Source organism: Zingiber officinale, chromosome 1B (genome assembly GCF_018446385.1).
Source record: "Zingiber officinale cultivar Zhangliang chromosome 1B, Zo_v1.1, whole genome shotgun sequence".
NCBI lineage: Eukaryota > Viridiplantae > Streptophyta > Magnoliopsida > Zingiberales > Zingiberaceae > Zingiber > Zingiber officinale.
The window spans coordinates 170,753,484-170,777,427 of NC_055986.1; the positions used below are offsets into that span (position 1 = coordinate 170,753,484).

A 23,944-nucleotide genomic window follows, 5' to 3' on the forward strand; every position below is an offset into this window, starting at 1 on the left:
TTTTGATCCCTGTATCTAAGTGTGCAGGAGCTTAGGAGCACAGGAAGTCGAGCGGAAGACGCGGCTAGCGAGAAGGATGACACGGGAGAGAACTGACGGGCTTGGTGTGGCTGAGGGACGAGGCACCACGGAAGAGTACACCGGTGGATGAGAAGAACGTGCACGACGTTCGAGGGACGAGAAGCCGGAGCGGAAGCCTGCTCGAGGAGAAGACAGAAATTGGGGTCGGGTGAGTCTTATTTCGGTTGGCCGAAATCACCAAAGCGAGCGGAGCCAGAGCAGAAGACCCGGACTAAGGCGAGTAGCATCGGAGCAGAGAGCCCGGACCGAAAAAGTCAACTTTGTTGACTTTAAGGGTCCGGGCGCCCAGAGTGATTCCGGGCGCCTGGAGCGATTCCGAGCGTCCAGAACCCGATTCTATCCAGATCATGTTTGACCACGATCCGTTGCAGAGGGGATAAAATTTTATCCCCCTCCAAGCGCCTGGAACCCTTCTAGGCGCTCCGACCAAAGCTATAAATATAACCTTGGTCCAAGAAGCTACAACAACAAGAATTACTTGTTGGTGCAACCTTAGGTCAAGGTTGACCTGGTTGACCCGACTCGAGTTGACCTGACTCGAGGTGTATTTTGATGTTTGACGAGAATAGAAAAGTTGTATCTTGATGTTTGACAAGAATACAAACTTGGGAGATTGTGGGTGCAATCTTTGGTCAAGGTTGACCTGGTTGACCCAACTTGAGTTGACTTAGGTCAAGGTTGACCTGGTTGACCCGACTCGAGTTGACCCGACTCGAGGTGTATTTTAATGTTTGACGAGAATAGAAAAGTTGTATCTTGATGTTTGACAAGAATACAAACTTGGGAGATTGTGGGTGCAACGTTTGGTCAAGGTTGACCTGGTTGACCCAACTTGAGTTGACCTGATTCGGAAAAAGTCCAAGCAGGGAGCTTGGCACAGAAAAGTCCAAGTATGGAGACTTGGCACGGAAAAGTCCAAGTATGGAGACTTGGCACGGAAAAGTCCAAGCATGGAGACTTGGCACGAAAAAGTCCAAGTATGGAGACTTGGCACAGAAAAGTCCAAGTATGGAGACTTGGCACGAGAGAAGTCCAAGCAGGGGCTTGGCACGGGAGAAGTCCAAGTATGGAAGCTTGGCATGCGAAGTCGGAGAGGGCTCGGCAGCTCGTTCTCCGGACTAGGTCAGAGAGGGCTCGGGAGCTCGTTCTCTGGACCGAACGTGGAAGTCAGAGAGGGCTCAGTAGCTCGTTCTCTGGACTGGATGAAGTCGGAGAGGGCTCGGTAGCTCGTTCTCTGGACTAGGTCAGAGAGGGCTCGGGAGCTCGTTCTCTGGACCAGACAGAGTTGGAGATGGCTCGGTAGCTCGTTCTCCGGACTAGGTCAGAGAGGGCTCAGTAGCTCGTTCTCTGGACCGGATGAGGAAGTCGGAGAGGGCTCGGTAGCTCATTCTCCGGACTAGGTCAGAGAGGGCTCGGTAGCTCGTTCTCAAGACCAGGAAGGCCTTAGGATTTAGGGATGAGAAGCTCTAAATCCACATGGGCATTGGATCGGTCAGCAGACCGATCCAGTGATACTCAGGTTTATCTGATCGGTCTAGTGACCGATCAGTAACCAAACAGAGGTCACTGTGAGTTATCTGATCGGTCTGTAGACCGATCAGGAAGCCTACTGATCGGTTCACAGACCGATCAGGAAGCGATCAGAAACGAGAACAAGTATGGGGATCGGTCTGGGGACCGATCAGCCTAGGGCCTGATCGGTCCACAGACCGATCAGGAGACTCCCAGACCGATCAGGTTGGAGCATGATCAGTCCAGGCCTAGCCGTTGCGACACAACGGCTAGATTTCTGTGTTGTTCTTTGTCTTCTTCACAGGTGCAGCAGGTGCAGGATATATATCGAGGTCGAGGGCCTCTACAGGAACAGTTCTTGCTCTTCCTCCTTACTACGATTTGAGCTTTGCTGAAGCTTCGTGTGAGCTTCCCTTGACTGGTTGATCAGCTGCTGTTGGCATCATCCGTGAAGTTGCTGCTTCATCAACGGACTCCAGTCGACGAGAAGAAGGCAAGCAAACTTGGTAGAGTGTATTTACATTCATATTATCCATTGTTTCTTGCTTTATTTCTTGTACTCCTTTATTGCTGTTGCAAAAGAGATTGTGGCGAGGTTTCTCCACCCAGAAGGAGTTCATATTAGCCGGTTATCCGGGGTCTCATCCACCGACGAATTGATAGGCTTCGTCCACCTTACGGACACGCCGAGGAGTAGGAGTATCATCTCCGAACCTCGTTACATCATCGTGTTTGAGGTTTGATCTTCTCCACTTTCGTTTCTACATTGTATTTCCACCGCGCTAACCTAAATTGTAGGAAGAAACGATAATTTGAGGCCGGCTATTCACACCCCCCTCTCTAGCCGCATCCAAAGGTCCTAACATTACTGAGCAACACTTGTATACGCTTTCCACTTTGTTTAGTTTCTTCATTTTTGTGCCTTAATTGCTGTAAAGAGGCTTCTCCGCCTGAAGGAGAAAGTAGTGCGATTAATTTCCTTAGATTAACAACCTCTCCGGTTGTAACCAAGTAAAAATTCTGAAGTCTCTTTTCTTTTCTATTCGTTTAATTATTTTTGCAAGTGTTCGTTATTTAAGTTAATTGTCCGAGAAGGGTTTGTTTTCTTTGTAATTTGTGCAGGGCTATTCAACCCCCCTTCTAGCCGATCAACCGGGGTCCAACAAAACACACAACTTTTAATGATCAAGTAATGGAATACTTTTAAGAGATCGCCTATGTGAGAAAGAAGTTAGACCATTTCCAAGAGAATTGTAGACACAATTCTTAGAGCTTTTCACAGAACTAGGTCGAACCACTCATGAGAATTGAATTATATCAAGGAGAGTCCTGAGTAAGATATATCAATACTTACACAGACGACAGAACAGTTCAAGGACATTGTGTTTATTATTAGCCAATAATCAAATAGATCTTTATAAAGGAAGGTTTAAAGAGTAAAACCTACCTATCATATATCGGATTCAATCGTTGAATGCTATCATATACCTTGTTTTCATTCATGTGGAGGATTGTTAGAAATATGGATGAAAAAAGATGTGGAAAGGAAGGAGGAGACTCTTTTATATATGAGTTTGGTCTCATATTGAAAGTTTCAAGGTACTATGCTGGATTTATACTGTTGCACATGTATTAATGATGTGAACAAATGCATCGGGAGAAATTCTCTCTTATGTGTGAGTGTGCTGGGTGTAAATCCAGGGTCCAGATTTGCACTGAATCAAGTTGACTTGTGTGCGAGCACGACCTACGTGCGTTAAATGCTGGACCAATTGAGGTAAATTTTATCCAAGCCAATGAACTAACGTTTTGCCTGAATATCTTTTTGCAACCTACTCAAGAGTGTAACGAAAGTATTAATCTAAAATTAATGGCCGACATTAATGGTGATTCCATAATGTCTCGACAATAATATCTGATATTAAATTCCATAACGTCTCGGCAATAATATCTGACATTAAATTGATTAATGACGATTTCGTAACGTCTCGATAATAATATCCGACATTAAATCCATTAATAATGATTTCGTAATATCTCAATAATAATGATCAACATTAAATCTAACATTAAATGACCATAACTTGATCATTCTTTGTAGCTATGGGTGAGTCCTCCTTTAAAAGGAGGTCGTGAGCATGTGAAAAAAAAAAAAAGAGAAGTAAAAAAAAAAAAAAAGTAAAAAAATTCCTCCATCTTCGTGTAGGTGCAACGGAGGTCGGCAAGAGGGGGTGAATTGCTTCTGAAATCAAAAATAAACTATACCCTCCTCAGAATTTAACTCGAAATAAAATCAGCAATAAAAATAACTAGCAACTATATAAAATTAAAAACAGAAATAAAACGGGAGATCGAGATTTAACCTGGTTACAACCAATGAGGTTGTTAATCCAGGACAATAGAAAGTCGCACTAGCAGAGTCTCCTTCACTGTAGGCGGAGAAGCCTTTTTTACACACTTAATGAACTCACAAGTTGCTAGGAATTGAAAGCTTGAATAAATGATGAATTCCTAGGTCCAGGGGTCCTTTTATAGCCCCTGAAAAGTCTATCCCGAAGCTCCAAGGCGCCTCCAACAATGGTCTAAGGCGCCTCCAAGCAGGTGTTCGGATAGAACTCTATCCGAAGCCAAACGGTCGATTTGACCAGACTCAAGGCGCCTTGAGCAGGCCTTGAAGGCGCCTTCAAGCATGATGAAGGCGCCTTGAGCTGCCTTTTCAGCTCCTTTGCTTCTTTGCTTCGTCTTCCGACGTCTTTCGTAGTTCCAGTCTTTTGGGTGATTCCGGCCAACCGAATAGGGCTCACCCGAACCCAATTTCCGACCTTCCTCGAGCAGGCTTCCGTCCGGCTTCTCGTCCCTCGAACACCGCGCACGTTTTTCTCGCTCCACCGGAGTACTCTTCCGCAGCTTTCTCGTCCTTCGGACGCACCGAGCCCGTCGGCTCCCTTCCCGTGCCGTCCTTCTCGCTAGCTGCGTCTTCCGCTCGACTTCCTGTGCTCCTAAGCTCCTGCACACTCAGACACAGGGATCAGACAAAACGCAGGACCTAACCAACTTGGTTAATCACATTAAAACACCCACGGGGTCCAACACTTCGTTCTCTGATTCTTTTCTCTCAGTCATATATTTACTCAGTTGAATTATTCGTGATAGCACTCGAGTCTAGTACTTAGTTGTGTGCGTAGTTTTGCAGTTCTATCCTAGAAAATAAACGACCTGAGAGAATCTTGAAGTATAATCAGAGGTGAGACGAATTCGTTTCAAAAAAACTGCGTTGAATACATGTCTTGGTAAATTCCTTTCCCGACTCAACTTCGGACTCACCTTATGACTCGGCGATTCTATTTTCGAAATAGGGGATACAAAATAGTTTTTTTTTTTTTTTTTTTTTTTTGACAATCTAGTAGTTCGGCTTTACTTTTAAGGTCGACAATTTAAAGTACTTTTTCTTTCTTTATTCTCTCATATTTTTTCTCATCATACTTTTTCTTTCTTTAATCTCCCCTATCACACTTTCTATCTTCTCATTTTCTTACATTATATTTTCTCTCTCCTCATTTTCTCGCATCATACTTTTTCTCTTATCATTATTTCTTTCTTATCATATTTTCTCTCTTATCATACTTTCTCTTCCTCAATCTTACACTCTTTCCTCATTTTCTCTCATTACACATTCTCTCTTCTCATTCTTTTTCAACACATTCTCTATCCTTTTCTCTCTCATATTCAACTTTCTCTCCTATGTATTTTTTTATCTTATTTTTCTTTAAAGGTAAAAAAGAAAATTTTAGTTCATTCTGATAGAAAATATTTAACTAATTAAATATTATTTTTAAGAATAATATTCATACTTATATGTATTTTCATTTCACAATATTATCATTTTTCATTCAGATTTTTAAGAAAGAACCCAACGTTACCTAAATATATATTGACGATAGAATTCAGATATTATTAATGATAGCATATGGTATATATAAATACCATTACAAGTGAAAATAGGAAAATACATAAATTAGGAAAACAATAAGTATTTCCTAATAAAAATTATTTTCTAATAACTAGGAAACAAATAACTATTTACTTATAATAATTATTTTCTAATACGCCATCTCAAGATAGTGTCTCAGAAATAACACCAATCTTGCTACAAATAGCAAACAACCGAGGTCGAGAAAACGACTTTGTAAGTGCATCAGCCAACTAATCCTCAGCAGGAATATGAGTAACTCGTAGTTCAGAGGCTTGCACCAGATCATGAACAAAGTGATAGTCAATAGCCAGATGCTTCATCCGAGAGTGAAAAACAGGATTAGTTGAAAGATATGTGGCACCAAAATTATCAGTAAAAAACACAGCAGGCGTAGTAACCGGAAGAAACAAATCTATCAAAAGTGACTTAATCCATTGGATCTCAGTTGCTACAGAAGCAATGACACGATATTCAGCCTCAGTCGAAGAGTGTGTAACCGTGCGTTGTTTGATAGATTTCTAGGAAACCGGATTAGCACCTAGAAAAATAATAAATGCACCTGTAAAACACCGATCATCTGGATCTCCTGCCCAGTCTATATCGGAGAAACCATGAAGAGTAAAAAATGTATCCGCAAGAAAACGAATGCCAATATCCCTAGTACTATTGAGATACCGAAGTAGACGCTTCACAACACCTCAATGTGTCTCTAAAGGAGCATGCATAAACTGTGAAAACTTGTTGACTTCAAAGGAAATATCAAGACAAGTCATACGGAGATGTTGTAAGCCTCCAACCACTTGTCGGAACTTAGTCGTATCAAAAGATGAAGACCCATCATGCAAAGTAAGACGAGAGCCAGCAGCAATAGGAGTGGAGACCGACTTGGAGTTAAGCATGTTATATTTGGAGAGAAGATCAGTGACATACTTTTGCTGAGACAGGAGAAGACTATTTGAGGTTGGGCGAACTTCAATACCACATAAGAGGGAAAGAGCCCTAAGATCCTTTACGTGATAAATTGAATGTATACTCTACCTTTATTGCATTCAAAACTCTTGTTGAAAATCGGTTCTCGATGACTATCAAAATACTATTTACTGATAATGGAGGTGAATTCTTAGCCCTTCGCTCCTTTCTTACTACTCATGGTATTAGTCATCTTACCACTCCTCCACACACTCCTAAATACAATGGATACTCTGAACGTCGTCATCGCCATATAGTCGAAACTAGTGTCACTTTGTTGCACAAAGCATCTATTCCACTCACTTTCTGGCCTTATGCCCCACCTTCGCCAGACCAAAATCTTGTGGGTAATAAGTGAGTGTTTCACATTAAGCGTATTTCTAATAGCTCAATTGATCGGTATAAGGCTCACCTTGTTGCCAAAGGTTTCATCAGCGCTAATCAAGAGTATTTGTGAGAGATATCCGGTAGGTGATGTTGTCGGTGGTAGCCATTGTAGAAAACTGTTGGAGCCGACAGTTGATGTCATCAGCGACAACCATTGTAGAAGGCGAGTGGTAGGTATTGTGGAGAAAAGAAAAAAAGAAAGAGAAAAAAAAATTGCTGTTAAGCTTAGAGCTCGGATACATATTAACATAGAATTCACATATTATTAATGATAACATATGGTATATATAAATATCATTACAAATGAAAATAAGAAAATACATAAATTAGGAAAATAATAAGTATTTCCTAATAATAATTAATCTATAATAACTAGGAAACAAATCATTATTTTCTAATAATAATTAATTCCTAATAATTAGGAAATAAATAACTATTACTTATAATAATTATTTACTAATAATATGCTCATTGCTCAGCTAAAAATGGAGTAAAAATAAAACAAACACGTATAAATTAGGAAAAAATTATATAGGACTGGATCCGTCATCAATGAAGTTAAGTGGTTAAATGAGTTTATCAATTTTTATATGGGATTTAAAAAATTAAAAATTTAAACAAAATACAAAGTCTATTGAATGGAAATGAAAAATTAAACAGGTGGTAGTGCGCGTAGATTAATCACTGCATATTTTATGGAGTTGTTGGTTTTAGGAGTTTAATCGACTTGAGCTGGTCTTTTATTTAATGAATATATTGATGCTCACAAGTTTATTCGAATTTTTATAGAATTTAAATATATTTAATAAATATAAATTATAAATTTAAATATTTATTAAAAATTAAAATATATATTTAGAAAAATTATAATATTTTTATTAAAATTTATAATTTTATTTTAATAAATAAATTTCTAACGAATTGAATATTATGAAATTTAAGTTTAATTTATTTGAACTTAAATTTTATTTTGAACGCTTGGTTAATTTACGCCGTCCGTTCCTGATAAATACGTGGTTTGCGGTGGTCGCTGTTCGTGTGCTGTTCGAGGCTTCGATTCATCGTCCCCTCCGGCTCCGAATCCCCTTTGTCCATCAAATCGCAGAGCGAAGATTCCATTTCTTTCCCCCCAGTTTTCTTGGCGAACAGTTTAGCGATCACAAGGTCGAACAGACGGCGATTGATCTCCTTTCGTGGCTTCTCTTTCCGGAAGGGAAGAAGAAACCCTAAAGGTCTCGACTTGGAACTGATTTGGAAGTGGAGTTGGCGATGGATCCGGAGCAGACGTACCTCCGAGTCCACGCCCGGTTGTCGGGGATGCTTTCGCAGCTGTTCACTCCGGGGATTCGCATGGCGCTGGAGTTCATGTACTTCACCTTTGCCGTTGTAATCTTCGCGCTTCTTTTCGTTATGCACGTCAATTTCGTCCAGCAGGTGAGTCTTATCGGCAATCCTCCTAGGTTTCTCGCTGCTTCTTTTTGCCTACCATTCCTGGTTATATTATATCTTGAATTTGGGTGCGTTTCGCTATTTTGTTTTAGAGTAGAGATGAGGTTTTGAACATGCCTAATAATTCTCGTTGTCTCCTCACTTTCGTCATGAGTCTTGACATCCTCTTTCGAAATGCGAGAACAATTGGAGTTTGTGTCCTGTATACTGGCCATTTTCTCCGACATTCTTCTGCTTGTCTATCGATCGAGTTTCAATCTACTAAAGATGATTCTTTGTTAATAAATTTGTTTCTGCATTCGAGAATTCTTGTTTGTGTTTTTCCATTCGTTGAAAATGATGCCAGAATGTGTTTTCTCGTTGCCAAAAAGAAAAACTATAAGCTCTCTGGAAGGTGCTGTCTCTTTCATCATGATATTTCATGTATTGCGAAGTTGGAAAGCTTTTAGAATAATGTTCATTGATAATGCTTGAAGAAGGCGGCACAGGCTCGGACATTCATGCCTTGAGTTATGCTGGCCTTCCCGGGCCCTTCCTTCCTTATGATCTTCGGATTCAGTTTATAAAATGGGTTTTAATCTACATTGATCGTTTTCATTTGGTGACTGAGCTTGAGCAGCTTGATGGGTCAGGCAATTTTTATGGTTTGATAATATTCATTTTCTGCTCTCTACCTTTGGCATTATCATGATGTCATCTAATTTTTTCTTAAATTGTGGAACTTATCTTATACCAGGAGGAACATTTTGAGAAAATTAGGAGCTATTATGTCGGAATTTATTAGAATGAAATATGCTTCAATGTGCTTGTTGTAGTTTATGTGTTTGAGTGGGTCGCTAGAGTTCCAGAGATGTTTCTCAAAAGTATCCAATAGCATTAGCAATGGAAGTTTGGAATTGTTAAGAAACCTCAGAGATAGATTGAAGAAGATACCTGACTGAATAACTTAACTAACTGGTTCTTTTTTATTTTAGCCTGGATGTGCAAGTGAGCTATCTGGAGTAAAGTTCGGAGAAGCTCAATTAGTACAGATCAAGGTATGCTATTTATTCTTTTCCCCTGAATGTTCTTTCACTACTCAGTCTAACAACTTCAATATATATATATATATATATATATTGATGTTTAACTTTTCAGTGATCTTGCTTCACTATGAGAATTGGGATGTTACTTTTTTTATTCATGGAAAACTTGGATATATCCATGCACATAACCTTATATGCATCTATATGTATATCATTTACAGGGCATTTAAATGTTTGCATACTCATAAGCACAATCTTTAAGTTTCTACCTTTTTTATTGTAGGACTTGTTTGCTAACCTATTTTTTTTTTCCAAAAACGAGAAATATTTGTCTGCTAACTCAATGTGCACTTGTTTTGCAGGCCTTCCATTTTGATTCACTCAATTTGTTTTACTCTTTGGCTACTATTTGAACCTTTGTTGACTCATGCCAGTTATTTCAGATAACTACTGCAGGTCTTTGGACTCGGAACTCATCTGAATGGAATAGTTTGGAGCTTCAGAGGGGACATTTTAAAGAGAATACTGGTGGTCCAGATATTGCAGAAGATGGAATCACCATTTTTTCTACCAAGTTTTGGTCAAACTGGTTAGGTTCAGGTTCTAGAAGGAGCAAACTGATTTTTAAATCATGGAAGAATGACAAAGAGTTGCTCGTTCCTGTGGTGGGAAAAACATCTGTCACTACCATTATTAAGACCATGGAACATGAGACAGATTCAAAAACTGAGTCACCAATTCTTCAAATTGGTTATCCAATCTCTGTCAGTGAATTCATCAGACAAGTTGAAGCGAAAAACTTCTCTAGTAAGTTGAAGATGCAATTTCTTTCATTTTGGAAAAGAGGAAAGGAGTTTATGATCTTTGCCAGTCATTCAATGGTGAGAATCAATTTTCTTTGTACTTATCCTTTTGATACATTTAATTGTCTGAGTTGTTTAATTTTATTTGAAGTTTCTGCATTCTTTAATGACTACATTGTATGCTTATGGCAATCGACATAAATGAACTCTTATTGAGCTGAATATGGATCTTTTTCACCAACTTTATGTTCATTTAAAAACCTAATTTTGGAAGGTCATGTCCGCTGGATGTCATTATTTGTCTTAACAGTGAATTGCTTTATTGCAGTTAAAAGCTTCTTCAATAATTGAACTTTCTTCCTTCTTGAGTGGTTGATTATGAATTTTGTCAAATTCTTTCATCATGTTCTTTGAATTCGTGTTCCAGTTCTAAGTTGGTTAGAATGCTGATAACATTTGAAAGGTCTTGGTGCAAATTCAATGATCATAGGCATCTTTAACTTTTTGTTTCTGATGCCAAATAAAAAAATACTGCTACATCTATCTATGTACATTTTGAAAATTATCATGTTCTCAAATACTATTTGGTTGACAGCACTACCTAATAGTTGCAGACATTTAATTTATCATCATCCTCATAAGACCGTGTTTGTCCCAAGTATATAGGATTGACTATATGCAACTTGTTTGTCTTAGTTTCCTTTTTATATCTTGCAGTTTATTCTCTAATCAATTCAAGGCCTCCTCTGGACCTCTCTTCATTATGGTCCATAAAACATGGTAGAATGTACTGTAAAACTTTTTTTTTTCTTTTTAACCTAAGGGTGCATAGTGATCAAACAATACTTTAGAAGCTCAACCACCCATTATTTATCCTACTAATATTTTGTTCTTTTTTTATTGAATAACATAGATATTTCGAGCTTAAGTTTATGTCTATCCATCTTAATTTCTCTCTCTTTTTCTTTATTTTGAAATTATTTTTCTTAGCTAATACCTAACACACTCCAAATGGCTATAACATTAGTAACTACCTTATCATTTGTCTTTTATGCATGAATATAATTACTAGATATTCTTAATTAATGTATACCTTTTTAACCCACCATAATAATTATATAGAGATCAAACTTTTTACAAGTCAATAAGAATCATACCAATATTCTTCTTCCTTTCTCTTTACTTACTCATTAATTGTCTAATTTATTAAATTCCATCAATGGAGTGAAATTGTTTTTCAGAAATGTGTCACAGCCTTTATTTTTTCCTCAGTAGCTCTTTTCAAAATTTTAAGGTACAACTCACTAACTTGATCCCTTTATAATTTGAACAATGTTGTATATCTAAAATCAACATTTGACAAAAAAAAAAAGAAGAAGAGAATAGATTAAATTCATGGTGGCAAAAGGTGAATACACTCGCCCCCAGCGCCCCCACCAACCCGTCCCAGGGCCAACATGGAGGAGGTAAATCACGGGCGGCTACTAGCCTTTGAAATAGTGACTAGCACATAAGGGAAACATTTACCTCGGCTTTGCTGAGATTCGAACCCCAGACCTCATAGTGGCAACACCTTATGTGCTAGCCACTAGACCGTCCCGAGGGGACAGAATAGATTAAATTCATGCTATTATGTCATGTTGCTTGGCATAAAATAAGCATGATATTTAATACTGCTTGTTGCTTCATTGTCTAATTTTCTATTCCTTTTCCAAGTTTTTCCTATTGCTTGTTTTAATTCAAAAAATATATATAACAAAATGCCAGTTAAGAGAAAAAATGAACCTTATGGTCTGTACACTTTCTAGGAATCTATCAGGAGTTAAGATTATTACTCGTCAATGCTATCTCATCTGCTTACAACAAACTAAAGTACTTTCTGTACCACATATTTAACTTTCATGTATCTATCAAGTGAACTAAATGGTAATACCACATAGCATAAGTTGAAAAACTGTTGGAAGAGAATCCTAATTTAGCATCAGAAAGTTGGTTGGCATAGGTTAAACTATAAAACCTATCATTTTTGAACTGTCCAACCCTTAAAATGGGACTAGAACTCAAGATTCCTATGAAGATGAAGAGGAGGCAAGGTAAGCCTTCCTCAACAACAATAATAGTTAGCCAAGTTTCTTCTGTGAAGATGCTAATCAGGGAGTGATGCAGTAGATACTATCAACGGAGATACTATCGACTCCGTTGATTCACACACGAATACCAGAATTGATACTTCTATAACCTGTTGATTCGAAAGAGAATACCAGGAAATAGGGAAAATACCTCGTTCCAAGAAGGAGACGATGGCTCAAAATAGAATTAATCCAAAGCTTTTCAAAACAACTAAACAAATACTTTAAATAGACTCAAACCCCTAATCCTATGAAAGATGAAATTACGCCTAAATCCCTAACTTAACAAAAATATTAAAATATCTCTTTTGGTCCTGCATCATTCTCCCCGAGTTGAAAAGAACTCATTCTCGAGTCTAGGTGGTAGTCCAGGAGGAAGATCCTTGGCAAACTAGAATTGGAAATCTGCCGGGACGGAATTGGAATAGAACATGATCCCTTTCACCTTGTGATTTGTCACCATGAATGGAAACAACACCAAATGCTCGCCCTAGACTACGGGCAAATTGATCACATTGCTTCTGTATTGAACATACAATAATGATCTTAGTTCCACGTTTTTGAGTTCTGAGAATCTGTCCAGGTGCCTCTGTCTATCCATTGGGGATGAAAATCCAGCCAAATGCATCACTCTGAGAATCTTTGGAGGGAAACCAATGGCTTCAAATGCTATGAATGGTAGAGGAACATCATTTTCCATTGTAGTAACTACATGATGCTTCCTGTATGCATCTGCGACAGAAATATTGTGAAAACCTGATAGGCCCAACATTCCTAGCGTTGGTCTCAATACACTTGCATTATGAAAGGCCGTATGATCATGCATATTTGGTGGTGCATTTTGTGAACTCATGCCCACTCCAGCTGAGAGACTTGGTCCATCAAAGTGAGGATGAAAATCTGGACCTGAATGGTTTTGTCGAATGGGAAGAGCAGTGAGCCTTGGTTGATGTGAGTTCATAATTGATCTTTTCAATTTGGAAGGAGGATAAAATTCATTTTCTAGAATTTCATGTTCAGCCTCTTCAAACATTGTCTTTCCATCTACCGGAGGTCGAGCAATTAGATTAGATGACGGATTTGAAATTACAACAGTCATATCCTTTGCTCCTATGACATCTTCATCAAATTTCTTATCATCTTTCTCATGCTCATCATGATCTGCGTCAGGATGAGAAGTTTGATGAACTTCGTCCTCTTCTAAGTCATTATTGCTTTCGTCATCCTCAAGAAATGATTCATCGTCATAAACTGGATCACCAAATATTTCAATCTCGTCGTTGTCAAGGGTTGCCCTATAGAAGCCCTAATCTGCTGCCCCAGTTGGTCCTATCAGTGGATTCATTGTCTTCCTCGCCACTTCACATCCGAGACTGCTCGGTGATGACGATGGACCGGATTTCTGCCCATTTGGTTCTCAAACATTGTCGCTATCCTGTCAGCAAGTTGATCCACGTCCCCTTCAATTCGCCCCACCCGTTCATCCAACATCTCTTGAAATCGGTATTCCAGATCGCGTTCATACACGTTGTGGGTGTTATCAACCCATTGTTGTCTTCTCGGCTGCATGATCTTGCAAGATTAGTTCGGCTCTGATACCAACTGACGCAGCAGATACTATCGACCCCATTGATTTGAACACGAATATCGGAATTGATATTTCTACAACTTGTTGATTCGAAATAGACCATGAAGGAGACGACGACTCGAAATAGAATTAAACCAAAACTTCTCAAAACAACTAAACGAATAGTTTAAATAGACTCATACCCTAACCCTATGAAAGATGAAATTACCCCTAAAACCCTAACTTAACAAAAATAATAAAAATATTAAAATATCTCTTCTGGTGCTGCATCAGCGAGTCTTCTGTGAGGCTTAGGTGAGGTAGAACGTGTTCCGATGAGGCAATTGGATCTTTTTTATTTTTCTCTTCTTCTTCGCTTAGGGTTTGGCATATGGACCAATAACTCAAGATCGCCATTATCATTGGGTGCCGGCATGTCTCATTATATCTAACGACCAATTCTCCAGCTCTGAACGGGATTTCAGACCTTGGGTAGGAACTGCATTCAAATGCATTATAGACTTGTTTACTTGGGTGAATGAATATAAGGGACAGAGGAAGGGTGAGAGGGAAGGAGGAACTGATTGTTGTGAAAATGTTAAACTGCTTAAAACTTGCCTTCTTTAATTTGAGTTCTCTTTGATCATTCTGGATCTAGATAATTTTGTATTCACACTACATAGGCAACTAAATCAAAAGTTTGATTGTAGCCATTCATTTTTGCTGTATCTGAAGATTCATTTCCTTGTAAAGAATTTTCATTGTTTCTTTTGGATCAAAATCTTTGTTTAAACAATTTTGTGTATGGGATTTGAACAAAGAACATTCTGCAAATTTTTTATTTGCTTGGTTTAGTTACTATGATGGTTTCTGTACAATATGGGTTTCATCTCTGAGGACCAAACTTTGAACTACAGAAACGTGCAGGGTGGTATCCATTCCTTGATTTTCTTGAATGCTTATGGCTTTTTCGCTTTGGAGATCTTAAGTCTTTGCCAGGTGATTTCATTATTTATCTTGTATGCATATATTTTATAATGGGAATGTTGTGGCATATCCTTTTGACAATTTTGCTCTCCTGTTACAGCCAGATATCTTGAGAAGAAAAGCAGAGCAATTGAGCCAATATATTTATACACAACAGAAAAGGTAATAAAACAATCAATCTTTTCAACTTGATAGGATCAGCATCCAGTTCCATATGCACGAACCTTTGTCTATCTTGTAGCATTGCTACGAATTTTAAGGCTGTGTATTTATTCTGCAGGGATATTTCCTGCTTCCTGAAGTAGCAAAATCTCATCACAACATACAAACTGTCAATATTACAATATCCGCTCAAAGCTCATGCTTTGGGAACAGGTGATTCTGTACCTCTTACGTTTAAATCCTTAGATAATCCATCTACATTGGAAATGATCATCTTGAATATGTAAATTACAATCCAGTGTTTTATGTAGTCACTTAGTTGTCTACTCCCAACTAGGTATTTTTTACTTTTAAAAATCTGTTTTACCTGTATTATTTTCTAATATGTTAAGCATAAAATATATGATAATATAAAATCTAAATCATATATACAATGTTATTTTCCTGGCCAATCAGTTCAACTAGTTGGGCCAGTTGAACCATTGAACCCAATAAACTGATAGTCTTGCTGGCCACATCTTTGATTTTCAGATTTTAGTTAATTTGATGATGAATGGTCTCTCAAGAATTCTACTGCGAGAGAGAGAGAGAGAGAGAGAGAGAGAGAGAAAGAGAGAACGGGAATGAAGAATTTCTTAAATTCTTGATATTGAGCATCATTGCTTATTTATACACTTCTTCCCTACTTATTTATGGAATGAAATACAATTAAATAAAATCTGATCTACCTAAATTCAACTATCTATATTTACAATATATTCTACACTCCCCCTCAAGTTGGGTTGTACATACTACATGCCCAACTTGTCACATAGTTCTTCGAAGTTGATCCTTGTGAGAGCTTTTGTAAGTATGTCTGCCATTTGATGTCGTGAAGGGATATCCGAGAGATCCATAGATCCTTTCGCCATATTTTCTGAAATGAAGTGTTTATCAATTTCTATGTGTTTCGTTTTGTCATGATAAACAAGATTCTTTGTAATGCCGATGGTTGCTAAATTTTCAACATTGTAGATTGACAGCTTTATCTTGCGATTATTCCGAGTTTTTTTAGGATTTTGTGAATCCATATACCTTCGCAGATTCCGAATGCAGCTTTAAATTCCGCGTCTGCTTCTTGCAACCATATAATGCTTTTTACTTCTCCATGTTACTAGATTACCCAGACATGCGTACAATAGCCCGAGGTCGATCGTTTATTAGTAAGATCCCTAGCTTAGTCTGCATCGAAGTACACACGTATACCTCGATCTTTGTTCTTTCGAAATAGTAATCCTTTGTCCGGGTACTCTTGAGGTATCTCAAGATTCTGGAGACAACGTTCATGTGTTCTTATGTAGGACCATTCATAAATTGACTTACCACACTGACGGGAAACCTGATATAGGTCATGTGTGGGATAGATAGATGAGGCCTTCTACAAGTTGTTGATATTTCCCCTTGTCTACCAGTGTAAGGTCCTTTCCAGAGCCAATTTTGTTGGAAGCATCCATCGAAGTATTCACAGGCTTGCACCCAAGCATGCCTATTTCTTTTAGTAGGCCCAACATGTATTTCTTACAAAATTTTTTGAAATCTCACTTTATTCCAAATTGGGATGGGTAGGGCAGTGGAAGAGAAAAGGGTTTAAAAAGAAGATACAAGAAAGTGGGTCTATCAATTTCATGGAGGATAGTAACATAGATGTGGCTAGCAAACCAAAATGAGTGACAAAGGAAAGAGTGGCAAGAGACAACAACTTATGGGTGAGATAGAGGGGTGTGGTTTTAGGTAAGAACTAAGCCAGGTATTGAATCAAATTATTTGGATTCAACTAAATTGGAGTATTATAGTAAATTTAAGTGTTAAAGTTAGGTTTTAATTGTTTCATAGGTGAAAGATTGATAATTTAGTATGAACAGATACTGTTGTCTTTTGTTTTAATAAAGCATCATGAAATTGCCATTTTTACCCTTACCCAACAAAATAATATTATTGTGTATATCCCTTGATAGGTGGCAACAACGTCTTATCAACACGTTTGTTGGTTACGATACTATTTTGATGAATACACTTCTAAGTTCTCCTGGGCATGGTGAGTTTTTTTTTAATTATGTTTTATTGTTGTCAATAATTCATCATATTAAATTTATTGCTGAAAAGTTGCAACTTTTATTGCAATTGTTCAAAAGTTTTAACGGACCTTTTCTGTTGCACAATGTTGGAAGGTCAGATCATGTCAATACCAGTTACTTAGAAAACATTGGTTTTTAATGGTTTGCAACTATTATTTGCATTTGATGCCTGATATGCCTTGCATTCCTAGTCCCATCTGTTAGTTATTCCAGAAATTTAGCTTTGTAGTGGGAGCATATTCTTTTTAGTTCACTCTAACTAATGTTTCTTGTGTTATCTTAGAAATTAATAAGTTTTAATAGTTTTCACATAAAAATTTTTCCTCATGCGACTCTCATGAATTATGCAGGTTATCTTTACAATTACCAAACAAAAGCGTTCTATGATCTTAGTTATGGTCAAGAAGCATCAGATGGTCCTACACGTTTTGGAGGTTCGTTGATTTTAGGCTTTGGCTAAAAAAAATAAAATCATTCTTTTTTTGTCGAATATCCGACTCTGAAACAGTTATCTCTGTAGCCACGTTTCATGATTTTAGGTGTCTGAATAAAAGAATTTCTTAGTCTATTGAAAGAGAAACTGACATATTTCATTCTTAAGATGCTGTTGATCCTTTTAGTTATGTTAGTGTATTGGTTGTTTTGATGCCTTAGTTGTTATAAGCATAATTAGATCATTCATGCAATTTCTAAGTCTACCCAGACTGCTTGGGTCTCCTAGGGTAACCTGTGGTTTTTTGACATTTCTGATTTCTAAGCTTTACTCGGACTGGAAATTTTGCTGGTATCTTCTCAGTTGTAGTCTTGGTAAAATGTTCTAGAGATAGCTTTTGAAGAATTAGCTATCTCCGATAACCAATTGGGATGCCCAGGGTATGCATGCATCTTCATCCTGCATGAAGAAGGCTATTTCTATGGCCTAATCTTGTTGATCTCTCAAGTCTTGTACGTGCAAGCCTATCATATAACCATGGATTGAAAATGTTAAGAATATCTTAAACATCTTTAGAGTCAAGTTTGTGTTGGTTTAATACCTGACCAAGCTTGGCTATGGTCTTGTTTTGACTTGCTTGGATAAGGTGTTTGGTTCAGATACCTGAAGTTTTATGTATGGTTGGTTTGAGCCAAAACCCGACTAACCCAACACATGAAGTTCCTACCAAGGATCACTATGTATGCCATGTAAAGCACATCTATTTTGGCCCACAGGGCATAGCTGAGATGGTAACCATGGGTAAAGTTGCCGCATTAAGCAATGGTTGAATCATGGCAAAAGATAGGAATATACCCTCCCCCATGGGGATCATCTACAGTTTCTGATTTACCTCTCTACATATGGTTATAAGGCTGATCGTGTGGGGCATTCGGGGTTACCATATGACCTTTTGCCGCATTAAAGCACATCTATTTTGACATACATAATGATGTTCTTCTGACATGATTCTTAATCATTTAACATGCAAAACATGCTAATATCATTAAACTTTATTGCTGGTTAATACGACTGAGAACTGTCATGTAGGCATGCATTTTTTTAATGTGATTGACTCCTGCATAATTGTGATATTCCTCAGCCAATTAGTAGATTTAAGTGAACTAAATAGCATTTTCCTTTTTCATTTCTTTTCCTTCCAATAACACCTTGATTTGCTAATTTTATTGACCTTATATTGAGTAATTCTGACTTTGCAGAATACTTGGTTACCAAATCTGGTGTACTCCTTATGTCATTGTTTGTGTTCTTTACCACTACAATGTCAGTTTCATTTACATTGAGGGAAACACAATCTCGTATGCTAAGATTTACAGGTTTGTTTAGTTTCTTCTTCTCTGTAGCAATATTCTGTATTTCAACAGGCTGTATATTTAATTTTACATTTTCTTTCTTTTGGGTCCTCAGTCCAGCTTCAACACCATGCTCGTAATCATCTTCCAACATTCCAGTTAATCTTTGTGCATGTAATTGAGTCTTTGGTGTTTGTACCTGTAAGTGAAAAAGTTAAATTAATCTTTTTTTTGTGATTTATCATTTTATCTTAGTTTGCTTCATCTGATATTTCACCTCTTAGTTGCTGTAGATTATGATTGGCATCCTGTTTTTCCTATTTGAGTTCTATGATGACCAGCTACTAGCAATCCTGGTCTTAACTCTCGTGTGGCTGTGTGAACTATTTACGATGATCAGGTAATACCTCTGTTCGTGTTGCTAATAATGGGTCTACTTTATGCTGTGTGTGCACCTTTAGGTTATACAATCTTTAGTGAATAGATAGTTCTGACCTCCCAAGTCAGATACTAGCCGTAACTGGTTATAGATGTGCACTAGTAGGTTGTCTATTTTTCTCTTCTCTGAATGATGCTAATGCCAGCATCATAACAAATAGTCATACTTGAACTTTACCCTAAACACCTACCTATTTGGTACCTGAACTGAAAAATATACCATTTAGTACCCAATTCATAACATATAGATATCTTTCTTAGGAAACTGATGGAACTTGAGAAAGAATCCTACATGGAACCACTTGACACTTTAGTAGATGGCAAGTTTGCACCTCTTAACTAGGCTTTCAATGTGCCTGATGATTGGAAATAAACTATAGCAATGTTAAACAATTGTAATTATAATCCCCTCACTGTCACTGCGATATAGAACCATGCAAGGCATGGTAGAAGGGTTGCCACAGATGCCAGTATCAACAAACCACAAAATCTGACTGCCTCATACCGTTGCGGGATGAGAGAAAGTGGAAGGTATTTGGCTGCAAGGCAGAGAGGAGATGGAGAAGGGGGAGGGAATCAAATGTCATAAACATACATTGAAAGACTATGCTTCCTTCAATCCTTCTTTTTCTTTTTCTTCCTCTCCTGTCTTTTTTTTTTACAACTGTTTAATTGTATATATCACAAGACCTTACATAGTTATTCATAAAGGAAGTATGCCACCAGCTTTTCTGTTGAGTCCGTTGTGTTGCATGGAGGTGCCTCAGTGGGACACATTGCAGAGATCAGATTTGGATAGGACCTTTTTTAATTTAACTACTAATCAGTCTTATTGAAATAACATTTAAGATAAATGTAAGTGCCAGTTGGATTATAATGTGGCATAAAGTGACTTTCTTTTCTTCCATTTATGAATTGTGACAAACGCTGAACATACAATAACTCTTGGATTATAATGCAGCTCTCTTATATAATTTTATTTTTGTGTGCTTATTTTGTAGTGTGCGGACAACTATATCAATGCAGTTCTTTCCTCGATTTTTCTTGCTCTATTTCCTTGTATTTCACATCTATTTCTTTTCTTATCCTTACGGTAAGTAATATTCATGTTTTTATAATTGTTAAAGTTCATTTTTTTTTGTAAGGTTGTAAAAGTTTGGTTATTTTTATTTATTTGTGCTTCTGTGCAGGTTTTTCTTATGTGGCTTTTTCCGCAATGGCAGCATTTATGCAGCACTTGATTCTTTCCTTCTGGAACCAATTTGAGGTGAATGGTTCTCTGGCTCACAATACAGATTTTATCTTCTTCCATGGTGATAATAATTTGGCTTTGGACTTCAAAACTTACTTCTCTTGCTCATTATGTTATTGTTTCTCATTCTGCTATTGGTAGACTTAATTTAGTAGACTTAGCCTTTTTTGTCGATGCAATTTCTTGTAGAAAGCGACGACAAACTCTGTGGAACACCATGAGTAAATAACAAGCATTACTGCAATGAAATCATGTTATTTCTTCTTGTTTCATAATGCAAACATTTTTTCAATTGTGACTTCACGACTTCAAACAAGCAATTTGGGTTTTTGTTTGAAGCAACCTGATGGTCAACGAGAGCTTGAGAAGTCAGGATATCTTCGATGGATTTACATCCTTCTCCATCTTATTTCAGGTCCCTGCCTTGCAAAGATTCATGAGAGCTCGCGCTCAGCTGCAACAACAAACTGGTGTTCAGATCACATCATCTGCTATTTACACCTCGACGTTTCACATTGCTAGAGTAAGCATACCTAACCGCAATCCCTCTGGAAATGAACCCACACCGGCAACAACTGACATCTCTGCAAGGTCTGATCAAACTGGAGAGTCCGATACACCTTTTGCAAACAATGAACCTCGAGAGGTTCTGAATATTAACCCCCATCAAAGAATTCTGCCGAGGCCTACCGATTCTCTAGGATCCCTTCTGCTCTCATTGTTTGGTGGTGCATCTTCTGAACGCATATTCTCCTTTTCCGTCTCCAGAGATTCCCAAAACCAGGGCCAGGCACACCAGGAACAAGAGAATCAGCCATTGACGACCTGATTTCTTCACAGAAGGCAAGTTATACTTGAATTTTATTTCCTCAAGGTCCCTTCAGAGGTTGAAAGCATCCAGTAAAGAGAAGGCAGGAGTCATACTTGCTGGTAGGCTTTTGAAGGCTTGATGCTCTCGAGTGGATGGATGTTCATGTGAATAACACATATTGTAACGGTTGAGGGTTCAATTTATAGAAAACAGAGGTTGAATAAATAAGAAAATTTATCTTTTCGAGCTGCTTTTTTAAGTAGGTGCAAATGAAGAAAATGCGCGCGCGCGCATATATATATATATATATATATAATCTGATGTAAAAAATTAATCTGGATTTCTAAAAAAAAAAAGAAAAACAAACATTGAGGTGTAAAAAAGAGATAATTAATCTGGTGTATGATAATAAATATTGGACGAGATTTGATGTTATGATACAGATCGACTGGGTCCAAAATTGGATGAAGAGGAAGAAGGAAAATTATTCTTAATCTCTTACCCGATTCCTTTTGATCTCGTTTAATTCGATCCCTTTTTAAAGATTGATCTTTAATTATTTTCAATTTAAATTTTATATTATAATTTTATCTGAGTTGTCCATGAGACAATTACGATGGTATATATGACTGATCCTGCCCCAGTATCCGAAAACGGGGATGACGGTAAATTAAGGATGTGGTTGGATGTGTGACGTAGTGAAGATTTCATGTAAACCTACAACATTAGAGGAGTTAGTGTCGGACCGAAAGGAGGTTTTAGGCGATGATCCTTTGACACTTAAGTCAATTATTCAGTGAGTAGAAAAATGGAGAACTGTAGCAAGAGCGTGTAGAAAATGAAGTTGTGCATTTCACCTGTAGATGACAACTTCCTTTTATAGTGTCAATGTGTCACTGTAGTATTTGTGCACACATCTTAAAACATAGATACGTGATCCTGTTTGGAATCTGAGTCAGATGGACCGTTGGATGAGGTGGATGGAATGTTGACAGAGTCGCAACATCCCGGAGGAGGGTGTGCTGAGATGACTTCTATGTTGACCAAGTCTTCAAAAGTTTTCTGGTCAACGCTACCTGCAGCCAGTGACCGGGTCGTCCTGGTCTCTGGTACCCCGAGACTCGAGGCGGATCCGACGAATATATAAGTAACAGGCTAATACTAGAATAAACAAATGAAGGGAGAGTGAGTACGGTAATGTACCCTGGCCCAGGGGCCACCCTCGGATGGAGCGCTGCTTGAGTTGTCGCGACCCGGAAGAGTAGATGAATGCGTCGGACGAGGAGCTGGATTTGACGACACGGAGTCGGACGTGGCACGGAACCGGAAGATGAGCTATAGGTTCGGAGATAATAATGGCACGCAGGACGAGATAAAACACCGACACACAGACCGGGACAAAACATCGACACCCAGGCCGGGCTAAAACGTCGGCACACAGGCCGAGATAAAACATCGACACGCAGGCCGAACTATAACGTCGGCACACATGCTGGAATAAGATCTCAGCACGTAAACCGGGAAATAATAATACCAAGGAGGCTAGACCCGAATGACACAATCCGGAACACAATCGCGGCTCGAAGGCCGAAACACAACAATAGCTTAATGGCTGGAATAATGCCGAAGACGCTCATCAACATGGGTCGGATACCGGACCGGCTTTGGAAATGTACTACAATGCAAATCGGAAGCCATCTATGATGATGGGACTCGACCGCGGCTCGGAAACCGTCTGCGACGCTAGAGGCATGCAGCTGTGAACGCTGGTCGATGATGGTGACAAGGGGCTGGCCAGGAAAGGATTGCGCCCTCAACGCTGGAGAGGGCAGGCAATGATCGCGGCGGTGATGGCTGGTCGCTGCGATGAGGAAGAAAGTGGGGGCGGTGTAGATCCGGTGGTTGCGTCGCGAGGAGGAGAAGGATGGCAGCGTCGCGAGGAGGAGAAGGATGGCAGCGTCGCGAGGAGAAGGAGGATGGCACCATTGCGAGGAGAAGGAGAGGAGCAGTGGCGAGCGCCGGCGAAGAGCGGAGCGTGAGGAAGAGCCATGGCGACGAAAGCAAAAGTGAACGAAAATCCTCCTCAACGGCGAAGGCGAGAAAGCGTGAGAGAGGGGCGATGCGCGTAAGTAGGGAGAAGAGGAGGTGGTTGTGACCGGAGGAAGGGGAAGGGAGCAGCCGGCGACCGGCGTCGTTGTCGGCGAGAAGCGTGAAAGGGAAGAAGGCTCCTTTTCTTTCTGTTGGCAGCGGCGTAGAAAAACGAAGCAACCTCCCCCTGCTTGCGGTGTGAACAGTGCCCTAAAAAGGGGTGCTACAGTGCACTTACCAAAATGCCCCTCCTCCCTCCCCTAATTTTCCTTTTACTCCTCAACTATCTCCGTATCAATACGTTTTCATACACGTCTTAGAAAAAATAAATCAAAAAATGTACTTGACACTATTCCTTAAGCAACCATATAACTTTTTGATGTGATAGTCTGGAAGTTTCTAAAGTATGATT

The 23,944-nt window shown here is 38.7% G+C and overlaps 1 protein-coding gene across 1 annotated transcript; it reads left to right on the forward strand.

The window, feature by feature from the left end:
• The first annotated feature begins 7,908 nt into the window (after positions 1-7,908).
• On the forward strand, positions 7,909-21,687 carry LOC121991966 (membralin-like protein At1g60995). The gene is made up of 14 exons (XM_042546057.1): positions 7,909-8,356; positions 9,346-9,408; positions 9,840-10,277; positions 14,813-14,894; positions 14,983-15,044; positions 15,163-15,257; positions 17,039-17,118; positions 17,509-17,592; positions 18,851-18,967; positions 19,059-19,144; positions 19,237-19,343; positions 20,383-20,474; positions 20,572-20,648; positions 21,049-21,687. The coding sequence occupies exons 1-14, from the start codon at positions 8,192-8,194 to the stop codon at positions 21,460-21,462; spliced, it is 1,962 nt and encodes a 653-aa protein (XP_042401991.1). The 5' UTR covers positions 7,909-8,191; the 3' UTR covers positions 21,463-21,687.
• The last annotated feature ends 2,257 nt before the right edge of the window (positions 21,688-23,944 follow it).

What these genes read in the sequence shown, in the direction of transcription:
- LOC121991966 (XM_042546057.1), top strand. Translation starts at nt 8,192, where the DNA reads ATGGATCCGGAGCAGACGTACCTCCGAGTCCACGCCCGGTTGTCGGGG. An exon ending in CTCAATTAGTACAGATCAAG is followed by an intron (nt 9,409 to 9,839) that starts GTATGCTATTTA and finishes CAGTTATTTCAG; the next exon opens with ATAACTACTGCAGGTCTTTG. An exon ending in GAACTATTTACGATGATCAG is followed by an intron (nt 19,344 to 20,382) that starts GTAATACCTCTG and finishes CTTATTTTGTAG; the next exon opens with TGTGCGGACAACTATATCAA.